The sequence below is a fragment of the Eutrigla gurnardus genome (genome assembly GCF_963514095.1).
Source record: "Eutrigla gurnardus genome assembly, chromosome: 11".
Classification (NCBI taxonomy): Eukaryota; Metazoa; Chordata; class Actinopteri; order Perciformes; family Triglidae; genus Eutrigla; species Eutrigla gurnardus.
In genome coordinates this window covers 28932928-28949012 of record NC_139925.1, presented here as the reverse complement: position 1 = coordinate 28949012, position 16085 = coordinate 28932928, and the positions used below count along the sequence as shown (strand labels likewise).

General features: G+C 43.2%; 1 protein-coding gene across 3 annotated transcripts in view; it reads right to left on the bottom strand.

Moving 5' to 3' along the window:
- The window catches only part of acss1 (acyl-CoA synthetase short chain family member 1), a 102163-nt gene that overhangs the window by 69320 nt on the left and 16758 nt on the right, over positions 1-16085 (bottom strand). For all 3 annotated transcript variants that reach the window (XR_014597991.1, XM_084021635.1, XM_084021636.1), the window contains exons 2-3: positions 12324-12420; positions 11204-11403 (exon numbers count right to left, since the gene is read on the bottom strand). Coding sequence is in view for 2 of the 3 variants with exons in the window: in XM_084021635.1 (XP_083877761.1) it covers positions 11204-11403; positions 12324-12420 (297 nt within the window). In the remaining variant the exon portion in view is untranslated. The remainder of the gene's footprint in view (positions 1-11203; positions 11404-12323; positions 12421-16085) is intronic.

Sequence of the window (16085 nt, the reverse complement as noted above, 5' to 3'; positions counted from 1 at the left end):
GGTTAATTAAATGTTTAGGCCTAGAAGGATATCTAGCAATGTTTTATTCGCAAACACTGCAATAGCCTATTTTATAATATAGTGCTGTCATGCACCTGTGCATGAAATGGAAAATCAAACTCTGAGCAATGGACTTCAGCATTTTCTTTCTGGACAGCGCCATGTACGAACGACGTAAGGAGTGTTTCTTAAGAAGACTCCTAAGAGACCGTTCGGGAACCACGACTATAGAGGTAAACAACTTTGGTAAGTCATAACGTAGGAGTCTTCGTAGCGCGCTAAGAGTGGACGTTATCGTGAAACCGGGCCCTGGCCTGTGAACACAACACACACCTGTTTAATATCACTGGACTGTGAACACAACACACACCTGTTTAATTACACTGGGCTGTGAACACAACACATGCCTGGTTTATCATGTTGGGCTCTGAATACAAAACTGTACATTTCCTGTGAACAAGGAAGTTTGTTTTGAAAAGACATGATGCATGTAACAAGCGTACGTTTCAAAACTGATACCAGAGTGCAAACATGGAGCGCCATAGTTTGAAGTGGCCACATCTGGAGAGTTTGTTGTTGAAATGTCTCTCTTCCTGAATAAACATCCTAGGGTCACGTACATAGGCATGATGCTTGAATTAGCTTATGTGAGATCACAGATCAGTTATTAAAACTGATGAGTTCAGATGTATCTTCTCTGCTCCAGAACAACTACATTCTTCTGACAGAATAGATCAATTATCACAATGTTGCTCATGCTCATGTGTTGTGGCAATACTTTACTGCCTTGATTCAAACTGTACTTTATCTGCAATATTCCAGCTCATTCCTACAGCTACACTCCCACTGTGCTCTGCTTCTCCTACTGCTCAGCCGGCCGTGGAAATGTCCTGTTTCCAAAACACACAAGTCATTGAGCCTGACCTCCAGAGATCTGCTGCTATGAGCCAGGCCTTCATTCTGCCACGGTTAAAGGTTCAGTTCCCGTCAGGGTTCACTGTGATACTGTATAAAGGTCAGGAAACAGCTCCGCCCCTCTACTTTGACCTTCACGCTGCAGCTGAAGGAAAGAAAAACTGTCTGACTGAAAACAGCTTCAAATTAACTCTAAAGTTTCCCACAAGGATGCGTACTCTCTCCACTTCTGTTCATTCTTTACACAAACATGTGCCAGAGCAAATATCAAAACAGGACAATTATTAAGTATGCAGATGATTCCGTTATTGTTAGTCTGCTCCAAAAGAATGAAAGAGGCCATGGCCCTATAGTTGATGACTTTGTGCAGTGGTGTGAAGAGTCACATCTTCAAATTAACATATCGAAAACAAAGGACATGTTAATTGATTTTAGCAAACAAATTCACACATATGATGCCACAACCATAAGAGGTCAGTTAGTGGAATGTGTGGAATCCTACAAATATCTTGGGACTATCATTGATTTTAAATTGAACTTTCAAGAAAACTGTGAAACTGTGTGTAAAAAAGGACAACAGCGTTTGCACTGTCTGAGAAAACTGTCTTACTGGAATGTTGACAGAACCATGATGATTCTTTTTTATCGTGCTTTTATCGAGTCCGTTTTATCCTTTTCTTTGGTGTCATGGTTTGGAAGCCTTTCTACTAAAAACAAGAACACACTGAATCAAATTGTGAAATGGTCAAGTAAGCTGATAGGTGAGCCACAGCTGAACCCTTCTTCCCTGTATACCAGACAGTTACAGCGGATAGCCACGACCATTTTAAATGATAGTTTACACCCTTTGCACAGTGAATTCCAGTTTCTTCCCTCTGGACGGAGGTTGTCAGTCCCATACTGCAGAACAAAACGTTATAAAAACAGCTTTGTTCCAGCCGCAGTAACACTAGTAAACAAGCTGTAGTTTGCACAAAAGCTGCACAAGTCACTTTTCGGAGCATGATGTATCCCCCTTTTTTTTTTATCTATTTATTTCATGAACTGCAGCACTTTCTGTCGAGACGAAGCTGTCTCTTGTTTTATGTGTATGTGTTCTTTTTAAATGTCCTGTTTCTAATTTGATTGTTCGTTTTCTGTTGCCTGTTGAACTCTCGACTGCAAAACTAGTTTACCCTTGGGTATCAATAAAGTAACCTGAACCTGAACCTGAAAGTTTAGTCCAAGTTCATGGCCACCTGCTTTGCTATCGCATACCTTTGATACCACGAGCAGGTCTAATGTTCCCCACTATGACTACACTTTTCTTTTCCCACACGTATATGTTAAAGGTTGAGCAGGTAATTTGGAAAAACCACAGAAAACTTTGAACCAACTAAGTCCTGCCCCCTTCATTCAGACCTCTGTTTAAAGCCGCTCCCCCAGAATGCCAAACGAGTGCTCCAGATCGGGAGAGTGAATGAGGAAGTAAGCTTTGTAAAATATCGTAGCATTCAGAAGTTATTAACCAATGAACATCAGAGGGGCGGAGCTTTGGAAATCTATACCCATTACTTCATAACAGCAGTCTGAAGTACTGAAGCAAGATTTAATGATCTGCTGAACACAGTCTGAATATGGAGGTGTCCATCAGTGGGCCTCTACCACCGTTCGGAAAAGGAGTTCCTGAGACTTGAGTCTCAACACATGGCTTTCAACTGCATGTGCCGTCCGTTCAGTTCATTTTATGGACAATTTCAACTTTTTCGGGGATCGCCGACATCTTTTTAAAGCAGATGGACTGTGCCTAAATAGGCTGGAAATAAAACTTTTCATCGCCAACCTATTTTATCTCCTGCATCACGCATCTGCCAAGGACATCAGACAAGAGGAATCTAAATCTAAACATGAAGAAACCACAACAAAGCATTAGGGATGCTCCGATCGATTGGCCGCCGATCGTTATCGGCCAATCAGAAAAGCCGATCGCATATTTATATATATATATATTTTTTTTTACCTAAGACTGTTTTTCTGCACCTGACACAGAGTGGGAATTTCACGATGGCAACGACGGTTCCGCACTTTGGCCTTGATGCCCTGTGAAAAAATGTTCAATTTATGGCCAATGTGGCCTTTGTGCTGCTGTCAAAGTTCCAGTGTAGTGGGCTTTTATGGAATTACACCCTTGTGCGCACAGTAGGCTCGTCCCGTGTCTGTGGATCAGAGCAATTGCTCTGCTGTGATTGTTCCAAAATACAACTTGCGCAACTTCGAGAGCCGCGCAGGTGAATTATTATCAACATCACATGCAAGAAGAACGTCAACCATTCGTCAGCTTAATTACAGCCACCCGAGTGGAGCTCAGCGAGCGGGCAGTGAAAGCACACAGCGGCATTTTTATTATAAAAGTACCGGTCCAGTTCCGCTCCGGTCCCGCTCACACCACGAGTCTGAAGCCCAAGCCCAACCCAGAATCCCGCTGTGTCCTACACAGTCATCAACAGTATCTTCAGTCATAAAACGGCAATCTCACGTTCCATCCTTCCCTCACTCGTGAACAAGACCCCACTAAGCGATAATGAGAGGGACTGCCCATCGATTAAAGTGGACTTGATTGTAAATACAGGACATTGAGAATTATTATTATTATTATTCTCCCATCCATTCTGTGATCAGTGATCGGTATTGTCAAATGAATGATTCCTGTGATCGGTGATCGGATCAGCCCCCAAAATGCTGATCGGAGCATCCCTACAAAACCCTGAAAGAGAGCCTGTTCGGCCCCCGCCTGAAGAGAGCATTGTCCATGTCAGTCATCAGTGCCGAGAGAAAGTGTGCCCACCTCCCACCTCACCAACAAATCCACCTTCCTCCTCCTCCTACAGGCACCCTATGTAAGGCACCCTTTCCCCCTCCTCCCTTCTCATGGAGTTCACTGACCAAATGAAAGAGATAGTAGGCGAATTCGACTTGATGTAGCCGCCTGCAGCGCGCTACCTAACGTGATGAATTGTGGGTTGAAAGCGATGCATGATGGCTAGAATTGTGTCCGACTTAGCAGCCGACTGCAAAGACGTCACAGGGTCGCGACCATATCACGTGACCCAAAACATCGCGGGAACAAGTTTTTAAGAGCCGCTTCTTGCAGCGCTTGGCAGCGTGGTCTACGACGGCTGCAACCGGCTTGTCCACACCTCCGCTACAGTGGAATGGTTCTCATTGGTTAAAAGTTCAATGACGTGTGTTCAGGTCCGCACTCGGCGGCCACCTTGTGGTTAAATGATACTTTTTATTTTGGTCGCATTGATCTCATGGCTTGATCTTAAGTTCCGTGCATTGTGTTGTGAGTAGGCCTATTATATGTGAGGTCTGGTTAATACAAACATAGACTGATAATACAAATATACTGGAAAAAAAGAATGCCTTCCACATGTTGCCTTGCGTGTGTGTGTGTGTGTGTATGTATGTATGTATGTATTTATGTGTGTGTGTGTGTAATATATATATATATATATATATATATATATAACATATCTCTTTGGTTTGCTGCTGTGTTCTATCGCTTGAGCACCATAGTCACGTTGATTTTGTTGTCCGACTTGACGGCGTTTGGCTGCCGTCTCTTTTAGAGCCCGCCCCCTCAGACACCCGCAGCTCTCGTCGGCGTGATAAGTCAAGTCAAGTCAAGCCAAGACCATCCCGAACAAGCCTAGTCACTGCTGGAACCAGATTCACACCCCGCCCTACTCCCAGGTTCTACCCCTCAAATGACCCACTGCATCCTCCCCACCTCCTCTTCCACCATTGGCTCTAAGTCCTCATCTAGTTCGACCTGCACCAGCCCCACCTCTACAAGGACGTCCCCACAGCCTGATAACAGAACAGCATGTTCAGTTACTTGTGTGCAAAATACAGCAAGCTCTAACTAGTATGTGCTGGGCTCAGGCTACAGGACGGATCGCATTCATGACATTTTCCAGGATAAGTCGGGGCCCAATACTCTGCTAGCTTCCTCAGTTCCGGTCTTGATAAGAAATCGTAAAAGGCTAAGCAAGAAGCACCCAACCTATTCTTCAAATTTATGAAATCTAGCATCCATTCCTCATCAATTAATAATAATAAGCAATTATTTTAACACACTAAATCTAGCTTTATTAAATGTCGGGTCTCTGGCAGGAAAACATTTTTAATCAATGATTTTATTACCAACCACAATCTTGATTGTTTGTACTTAACTGAAACTTGGTTAGATCAAAATATCTAATTTTATGAGTGAAGCTAGAGTGCATAAGAAAGGTGGGGGAGTGGCTGTTTTGTTTAACAATTACTTCCAATGCAAGCAGATATCTTATGGAAACTTACGTGGCTCTTCAGTTGAATTTTTGTGTTCCTAAATGTCTACCTAAATACTGTGCAACCTTTTTTGATGATTTTAATAAACTACTGTCTATAATCTGTATTGACTTTGACTGTGTGGTTATTGCTGGTGATTTTAACATTCATATCGACAAACTCCATGACAGAGGGACTAAAGAACTGTGTTGTGTCATTGATAACTATGGACTGATTCAGCATGTGACAGGGCCCACTCACAACAAAGGTCCCTGGACTTGATCCTGTCCAAGGGTGTTAGCATTTCTAAGGTTGTTGTGAATGATGTTGCTCTTTCTGATCATTCCTGTGTTTTCTTTGAAAGTGCTATCTCTATGCAGACAAATGTTCAAAGAAAAGTACCGTAAATCCTCTAATACTGTCCTGTATTCTATTACCGGCCAGTCTCTAACATTGGCCGGTCTCGCTGTTGGCAGTGGTAAATAACAGCCAGTCTCTAACGGGGCAAGTGTCCACAGGCAGCGTTATTTCCACGCTTCCCATTCATTGTCAGCCGTGCAATGCCTTTGCGTCGCGGAGATTTTGGCTGAAGCTATATTAGAGGATTTACGGTATGTAAGAAGCCGTGCAATGCCTTCGCGTGGTAGCGAGTGTCGAGAGACGGGGCGCCGCCGCCTCCTGCAAGCTCTCGAAAATCTTTTAAACTGACCGTTGTCGATCTGAAATAAAGACAGATTCAGCAACTGCAAAGCTTATTTCTCGCATAAAAGGTTTTCAGTAACACATTCCGGTGAACTATTGTCGTAAAATAAGAGAAAGTTTCCAAACGAGCCGCCATGTTGGTCGGTTTGAAATCCGGGAGCAGACAGGACAGCAGTGAAAGCGTTCGTCCAATCAGGTGAAGCCATGAAGTGTGCGTGTGATTGTATGAAGGAGAGCGCCTGTCAATCATCCTCCTGCCAGCCCACCAAGCGTGCAATACTGGAAAGCGGTAAACGTTGTTTACAGTAATATGGCAGCTGGGGAGCCAAAGAGGAGACTTTTTCAATAAATGAACCTAGTATTTTATAGGACACAAATCATTCTACGGTTAGTCCGTTTTGCCCAAATAGAAATAGGGGCCTGTCTCTAATTCTGGCCTCCTTCCAAGAAAGGCCTGGGCCACGATGTGCTTGAGTAAATAAAGGCCCGGGCCTATATTAGAGGATTTACGGTAATTGCTAAACGGTATATCACACAAAACACCTCTGAAACATTTATTCAGGCGTTCTCCCCCACACACACCCTCCCTTGGGTCTCAGTAAATGAGCTTGTTGACAATCACAAATATTATTGATGCCATTGCGCCCACTAAGCTGAAAGTGGTCCCTGGCAATAAAAGGTCTCCATGGAGAAATGCCACATTGGTAAGAACAGAAAAAAAGAGTGTCAGAAAGCTAAACGTAGGTGGCGTAAAACAAATCTCCAGGTTCACTATGATATCTATCAAGAAAGACTAAGAATCTACAAACTGGAAATGAGAAATGCAAGACAATCCTTCACGGACATCATTGCCAAAAACAATAACGCACAGACCTTGTGTGCTACAGTCGACAGGCTAACAAACCCTCCTGTGTCAGTAGCCCCTGAACTGCTTTCCACCAGAGCCTGCAATGACTTTGTCTCCTTCACAGAAAAAATCCAGAAAATTAGGCAAGGAGTCAGCGCCTCCCCATCAGGTGTAGGACATGTGTTGTCCATGTGTCCACTCAAGGTCAATTCAGAAACCATGGTACAATTTCATGTGATTAACCATAAAACCTTGGAGAACATCATACAACATCTGAAATCCTCCTCCTGCTGCCTTGTTATTGTGCCTTCCGGCCTTTTCAAAAATGCATCAAACTGCATGACCCCACATCTTTTACAGAGTGTAAACATATCTTCTGTCAGGTGTCTTCCAACAGGCTTTTAAATCTGCTGTTATAAAGCCTCTCTTAAAAAAGAACAATTTAGACACTTCACTAATGAACAATTATAGACTAATATCAAACCTCCCATTTCTGAGTAAAATCATTGAAAAATCAGTTTTTAAGCAGCTGAACGACTTCATGGTAATGAACGACTGTTTTGATGTCTTCCAGTCAGGATTTAGACCACACCACAGCACCAAGACAGCTCTTGTTAAGGTCTTCAATCACATCCACTTAAACACAGACAATGGTAGAATTTCAGTCTTGGTATTACTGGATCTCAGTGCTGCATTCGACACAGTCAATCACAACATACTCCTAGACCATCTGGAAAACTGGGTGGGACTCTTTGGCACAGTATTAAAATGGTTTGAAGCCTACTTGAAGGACAGGGACTACTTTGTGTCTATAGATAATTACACATCTGAGCGGGCAAAAATTATATGTGGAGTTCCCCAAGGTTCCATTCTGGGCCCTCAGGATCAACACCTCACGACCTGGATCCTGGATAGGTAATCCAGGATCCCGGCCACCAACCGGCCACAGTATGTGAGGACTCGGGACTGTGTGTCGGACACAGTCATCTGCAGTACGGGGGCCCCACAGGGAACAGTCCTGGCCCCTTTTCTGTTCACCCTGTACACTGCAGACTTCTCGCACCAAACACCTCACAGCCATCTACAAAAGTTCTCTGACGACTCTGCTATCGTCGGCCTCATCAGGGACGGGGACGACAGAGCCTACAGAGAACTTATTAAAGACTTTGTGGACTGGTGCCAACGGAACCATCTCCAGCTCAACGCCGGGAAGACCTGGTGGTGGATTTCCGCAGGCGCAAACACCCTGCACACAGGTGAACGTCCTAGGAACGGACATTGAGAGGGTGACATCTTATAAGTACCTGGGAGTTCACCTGAACAATAAACTGGACTGGTCTCACCACACTGCAGCAACATACAAGAAAGGTCAGAGCAGACTCCATCTGCTGAGGAAACTCAGGTCCTTTGGAGTGCAGGGGGCACTCCTGACAACTTTCTATGACTCTGTGGTGGCATCAGCCATTTTCTATGGTGTAGTCTGCTGGAGCAGCAGCATCTCGGCAGCAGACAGGAAGAGACTTGACAAACTTATCAGGAAGGCCAGCTCCATCCTGGGATGCCCTCTTGACCCAGTGCAGGTGGTGGGAGAGAGCAGGATGATGGACAAGCTGTCATCGCTGCTGGTGAAGGAGTCCCACCCCCTGCAGGTCACTATCACCGCTCTAGTCAGGTGATACACTGATACACCCCAAGTGTGTGAAAGAGGTTTCGCAGGTCCTTCCTTCCTGCTGCTGTCAGACTCTACAATAAGCACTGCTCCTAATAGACCTCATTCTGCACTCTATACTTTATTGTAAATTGTAAATAAAAACAAAATTCACTGCTGGTAATTTTTGTACAATATCATGTTTATATGCATATAACAATTCTACTCTATTTCTATTCTATTTTTTACATTTTTTTAATTTATATTGTTAATTTTTGCTATTGTTATTATTACTATTGTTATTATTACTATTGTGTTTTTTGTAACATACTGTCCTTTGGCTGCTGTGGCAAACAAATTTCCCCGTTGAGGGACAATAAAGGAATTCTGATTCTAATTCTGATTCTGTTCAATATCTACATGCTTCCACTGGCTCAGATCATGAAAAACAACAAAATATGTTACCATAACTACGCAGACGATACACAAGTTTACATAACAATATCACCAGGGGACTATAGTCCAATACCAGTACTGATTAGATGCATTGAGCAAATCAATAATTGGATGGAGGAGAATTTTCTCCAATTAAACAAAGACAAAACTGAAATCATTGTTATTGGAGCCAAGGAAGAATGGTCAAAAGTTAGCAGCCAGCTTCAAGCGGTAATGGTAAAAACCACAAACAAAGCCAGAAACTTAGGTGTAGTCATGGACTCAGACCTGAACTTCAACAGTCACATTAAATCAGTTACAAAGTCAGCCTACTATCACCTAAAGAATATATCAAGGATTAAAGGACTTATGACTCAGCAGGATTTGGAAAAACTTGTCCATGCATTTATCGTCAGCAGGCTCAACTACTGTAACAGTGTCTTTACAGGTCTCCCTAAAAAGTCGATCAGACAGCTGCAGTTAATTCAGAACGCTGCTGCTTGAGTCCTCACTAAGACCAAAAAAGTGGATCACATTATTCCGGTTCTCAGGTCTTTACACTGGCTTCCTGTCTGTCAAAGAATTGACTTTAAAATACTACTGTTGGTTTACAAAGCACTGAATGGTTTAGGACCAAAATACATTTCTGATCTTCTGCTTAGCTATGAACCATCCAGACCTCTCAGATGGTCTGGGACAGGTCTGCTCTGTGTCCCCAGAGTCAAAACCAAACATGGAGAGGTGTGATGGCCGCAGTAGCAACCCCACACTGAATAATGCACAAAGGCGGGTAACTCAATTAGTTTATTTACTTGTTAAGTTTCTGTACACATTTGTCAAGATAATTAACTGGACACAGGTTTTTAGTTTCATACAACACTTTTTATTAGTAGTTTTGACAGACTGTTTCCTTTTTGTAGTGCACACATTTAGGTAACTTTTCTTTAGTCAATTTTGCTATTCGTTTCAATAGTTTAATTTATTGCATGAAAAGCTAACATTATATTCTTTGAGTTACCAGTTCCTGGGAGTTGCAGTGGAGTTCCTGGCTGGCCAGCAAAAGGAGGCCAATCCGGATCAGCTGGGCTTAAATAGTGCTGGCTGCTAATTGGACTATACCATGGGCCTCCTGCATCATGGGGAAGTCCCCTGCTTCATGCTTTGATTGTTGCACTGCATTTCAGTCAATATTATTGTTAATTATATTAATGATGATTACTTTTTTCCCTTAAAGACCAGGTAGACTAATTAGTTTTGATTTGTGTTTCTTTGTAGTGTTGTTTTGTCTATCCCCCAGTGTGTCAAAAATGGCCTGATCAGCCACTATATATGTGAACCCGTATGTCTCAGTTGTTGGTTGTTTGTTAGTCTGCCCTGAACTACAGTTTATCTGGTTGACGTTAAGTTCTGTTTAGTTAACCTATTTTAGAGGCCCAGAACTTTATTCAATGTTTTGTTAATTAAGTATTTTTCATTTTTTGTTAATAAAACTCACTTTTTTTGAAAACTACACTGCCTTCTCATGCCGGCTAGCTCGGTCCCTGACAAGAGGCATCATTCAGTTTTTACACACCACATATCTGGAACCAACTTCCAGAAAGCTGCAGGTCTGCTGCAAATCTAAGCTCTTTTAAAACAAGACGGGAGACTTTTGTTTGCCGCTGCCTTTCAGTAAACAATACTATCTATGAACTTCTTATGCTGCACTGTATTCTCTATTCCTTGATATTCTTGTTTTTTTGTTTTTTTTTTAAACTTTATTTTATTATTGGCTTTTTTTTAATGTTTTTTTTTCTCCAATCCTTTAATGTTTTATGTAAAGCACTTTGAATTGCCCTGTTGTTGAAAGGTGTTTGCGTGTGTGTGTGTGTGCGCGTGTGTGTGAGTGTCAGGGGACCCCAAACGTCCCTTTCCCGGGCCACATCAGCCAACTCTGACTGGGGGATCCCGAGGCGTTCCCAGGCCAGTGTGGAGATATAATCTCTCCACTTAGTCCTAGGTCTTCCCCGTGGCCTCCTTCCAGCTGGACGTCGTGCCTGAAACACCTCCCTAGGAAAGCACCCAGGGGGCATCCTTATCAGATGTCTCCTTTCAATGCAAAGGAGCAGTGGCTCTACTCCCAGTCCTTGATGACTGAGCTTCTCACCCTATCTCTAAGGGAGACGCCAGCCACCCTCCTGAGGAAACTCATTTCGGCCGCTTGTACCCGTGATCTAGTTCTTTCAGTCATGACCCATCCCTCATGACCATAGGTGAGGGTAGGAACTAAGAGTTGCTGCTACATTGAAAAATCCCCATCATTATTTAAGTTAGAACAAAGAGCTGGGTGGACGTAGACTCACCATCCTGGATCCTCCCCGCCAGAGCTTCTGAGCTGAAGCCGGCAAACACCACGGTGTGCACTGCACCAATACGGGTACACGCCAACATGGCCGCCACCGCCAGTGGTGACACCGGCATATAAATGGCCACTCTGTCCCCCTTCTGGATGCCATGGCTCTTGAGGGTGTTGGCGAGACGGCAGGTTATCTCCAGCAGCTCTCTGGTGGACAGACAACAGGACACTGGGGCTGATGGTGATGACAATGATGATATTTTCATCGAAAATGTGTTGCATGACAATAAAATACATAACTCAACCCAAGCTGTCGACATGGGCACCATGGGCCCAGGGCGGCATTTGGCCAGAGGCACCGGTCCATTCTTAGAAGGTTGACTTATGCACAGCAATCGGTTTAAGTAACACACATTTTTATAATTTTATATAAACAAAAAAAATGTAAGCGAGAGAGATTTATCTCCTATAAGGGGCATTTTGCAGTTCTGACTGTTTTCACATAATGAATACGCAAAGTTGGATTTAACACATTTAAGTTTGGCTGCTGGCTTTAAACAGTGCTGGAATAAACACATTTTTCAGTGAATGAGATAATATCAATGTTTGAAATCATTAAACATGCATTTACATGCAACGTCTTCACTTGTATTCAAACATATTTAACTTGAGTCAGACCACAGCGACTATGATATTTCTTCATCAACCATTTGTAGTTATTCATTACCTAACTTGTATGACACTAGTCACGAGGTGAACATACAGCATGTCTTTTGCACTACACTACATTCCTTTATATTTATGGTAGTGAGATAACACAGTAATAATGATAAGATCAAGGTCAGTATTATCTGCAGTGAGGGAGGACACTATAGAGAGGAGCCGTCCTTTCCCTTCCCTTGGACCACTATGGGACTGTATTTTGGAAGAATATGTCCATCGTAGAGAGACAAATCATTCAATGATCCCATTTGCATTGTGCCAAGAATTACACATACGATGTTTTACAATATCAAAGTTAAATGTACATATCAAGAAAGTCAATTTAAAAGTCGTTAGATTGTGGTCTTGCAGACAGATCTAACAAAACATGACTTCACACTTTTTACGGACCACCATGTTCATACCTGTAGGTGAACTTCACCTCAGTACCAGGTTCGTCTCGCTCCCAGATCAGAGCCACTCGGTCCGGATGTGTCTCAACATGGACGTCCAGACAGTTCACTGAAACACAAATTAACATAACATCATCAGAATAAGAAGCGCTTGTGCCGACTTCTAACTTGAAGTGTTTTGGATTTGGTGCCATCTCAAAGTGAGGTTGCATATTGGAACTGAATGAAACTTCTCCTGTGTGCCAAGTGTGTAGAGCAGAGGTTCTCAAAGTGGGGTCTGCGACACAAAGTCTGCGAAATAATTTGCTATAAATTATAAAATTGTGCTGTATCATTAAATAATGCATATCTACAGATGGGGACCATTTAAACCACTAAAACAAGCATATCGTGTCCATTACTCCCACCCATGTTAACTTTGGGCCAATAGACACTCTAATATGATTGTGACACATCACATCAATCTGTCAGTCACACTTCACTCGACCGCTGCTGCTTTGCTTGGCAGAGGCCTATTAGCCGGCTAGCTAGCTGGCGACCATGTAGACCTATTTAAGTCAGTCCACATCATCACGTGATGCTGAGACCAAACTAGCCAAACTGAGAAAATATGACGACCTAAAAAATATTGAGTTTGGTTTTATTGAAAACAGCGACGGGAGACCAGAATGTGTCATGTGTCTTCACGAAACCATGAAGCCAGCCAAGCTGAAGCCACATCTGGGAAATGTTCTCCCCTGTAAGGGGTCCCTGGCCCCAAAAGTTCCCCTGGTGTAGAGAACTATGGTGGCCGACGTAAAAATGTGAAATGCTCTATGTAGATCAAGCACAGTGTTGGGCAAGTTACTTCAAAAGCGTAATGCATTATTTATTACTTGTTACTGTCATTTCAAAGTAATTAGTTACATTACAATATTACCGTCTTTGAATTGTAAGGCATTACACTACTTTTACATTACTTTTGCATTACTTTTCGCCAAAATAAAAGGAAATATGGATTTTTTGTTCTCAATAGATCTTCTTGTGTTCAATGCAGCTCATTACACAGCAGGATGTGATGTTTTTCGCTTCAAAATAAAGGAACGAAAAACGGAAAAGGACTCGTATCCCGTTATTCGTTTTAAAAACGGAAAACGAGAAACGAAAAACGACTCCTTAACTGATATTAGATATTGTGTACATGAATGGGATTCGGGGATGAAATAACAGTGCCATTTTTCATTCCAGATTTGCCGTACATCTTTTTTAATGACCCGGAAGGCGCTGTGTTATGCTGCGAAATTACCTGAAAGCCTACCTGAGACATTTAGGGGGAGCTCTAAAACACTGTTCATAAACGCTCTGACAGCGTCTGATGCTCGCGTTTTGAAGTAAACCTACTGTTTTAAACACGCACCTAAAGCGTTATGACGCGGACATAAAAGCGGTTCAAAACCGACGGGGAGAATCCTCCGCCTCGCCGCCGCCCCTCAGCTGTTGATCCTCGGGGTGCCGGTTTCGGCTGCGCTCTGACCGACCGGGAGCCGCTCCGTGAGTCGGTGTCCAGCTCATGGAGCCTGCTAACAACAGCGATTAATTAACATAGTGTAAAGTTACATGGACCGGCTTTCACACTTTTCCAAGAGCGTATGCCCATCTCGCGATCGCGAATGTAGAGTCAATTGATTTCGGGTTTAAAATGCATTGTAACGCGCGTTACTGAGATTTGTACCGAGTAAACTATTACCCGTTTTTTTTTTGTAATGCCTTACATTACCGCGTTACAGCAAAACGTAATGCATTACAGTAAGCATTAAGCAACAAAGATGCATGAAAAGCAGCCATAGAACATTTATGCTACACAACATAACCAGCAGTTAATTTATGTAGTATATCTCTTAAATTTGGATCTGCAGCATGCAACGAAAACAATTCTATGGTCAGATAACATGGCCGACATCATAACGTTAAACATTCATGGGAAACACTGATGTAAACACAGAGGCCACCTCTGTCCCCTGTCCTGAGGTCAGGGACCAATGTCTTATTTCATTAAGGCATTAGACAGCCAGGAGCATGCTGGGTAGTGGAGGAGCCTTCAGTCCTAGCTGGGCTAGTTTAGCTTCATTATCAGCTCACCTCCTTTCTTCATTATTTGGCGTTTGGTCCAGCAGCCGTGAACGGTGATTGTCTCAAGGTCCGCTGCTGTGAATCCAACCCCCACACTTCCTTCTACATGCTGATGACAGGATGCTGTCACATGTCATAAGAGCTCCAGTAATAAACATGAAAAAACTACAAATTAAGGCAAAAATCAGAATCAGAATGTTACAGCTACTGCTTGAGTGTGTGTGTGTGTGTGTGTGTGTGTGTGCGCATGTGCATGCATAGTGAGTGATTGCAGGTGTGCTGAGACAGAGCAGAGCCCCATCAGCTGCATCCCATCCTGCAATCACCGAGGCTACTTCTTCTCAGCCCTGCCACACGCTCGCTGCCAGATCGTAGCCACTGTTCCGTCAGTACCCTGCTCGACTCTAGCTTTGGACAAAATTTAAGCTAAGAGACACCCTTTTTGACTCTGCTTTTTTCTGTTCCAGCACCTGCCTGCCTGCCTGCTCTGCTCCCCGGCCCCGCTCACCCCCACCAGCCTCCACCTGGTAACACCCCTGCCTGCTCCTTCCTCAGCCTGTCTCCCTCCACGGACACCCTGGACCCTCAGCTTGCCTGCCGTTGAATCAATCAATAAAACCTGTTAATTCCACCTGAACTCCTGTCTGTCCGCATTTGGGTCCTCACCACTGTCCCGTTAACACAGAATCAGAATCAGCTTTATTGGCCAAGTATGCACACATACAAGGAATTTGACTCCGGTAGAGTGGACACTCTCTCAGACAGTAGACAATAGATGTACATACAAACATACACATACATACATACAACAATAAAGACATTTTCCACATAGGTAAGATAATTAACTAGAAAATTCCCCCGCCGGGAAATTTTGAAAGGGCCACGGGGGCTACTGCCGGAGTGTATATACATTACGATGAGATTCTTTGAGATTTCAAACGAGACGGAGTTGTTTTGGAGGCAAATACAGAGACTGCTTGCTGACTGAGCTGTCAGAGTAGTCCGTTTTGAGTATTGTGATGTACTTCAAAAACTGTCCACCAATCAGAGCACACCACTCGTGTCTCCATTTTAAAGTTTAAATGGAGTTTCTAGGTGAAAGTATGACTGAGCAGAAGACGTTTGACTAAAAAAATTACATTTCCCACCGACTGCTCCTTCCTGTCCACCAATCAGAGCCCACCACTCGTATCTCCATTTTAAAGTTTAAATGGAGTTTCTAGGTGAAAGTATGGCTGAGCTGAAGACGTTTGACTAAAAAACTACATTTCCCACTACTAAATGTAGTTTTTAGTACATTCCTGTCCACCAATCAGAGCACACCACTCGTCTCTCCATTTTAAAGTTTAAATGGAGTTTCTAGGCGAAAGTCTGCCCGAGCAGAAGACGTTTGACTAAAAAACTACATTTCCCACTACTAAATGTAGTTTTTAGTACATTCCTGTCCACCAATCAGAGCACACCACTCGTGTCTCCATTTTAAAGTTTAAATGGAGTTTCTAGGTGAAAGTATGCCTGAGCAGCAGGCGTTTGAAAAGCTACGATTTCTGCTTTTTTTTTTCCGCTCGTCCCATTCAAGTCAATGGGAAAATTTCAGCGGTTTTTCGCGAAAAATTCGTGTTCGGCTAAGAAAAGTAATGGCACGCCGATCCCGATCGAACCACA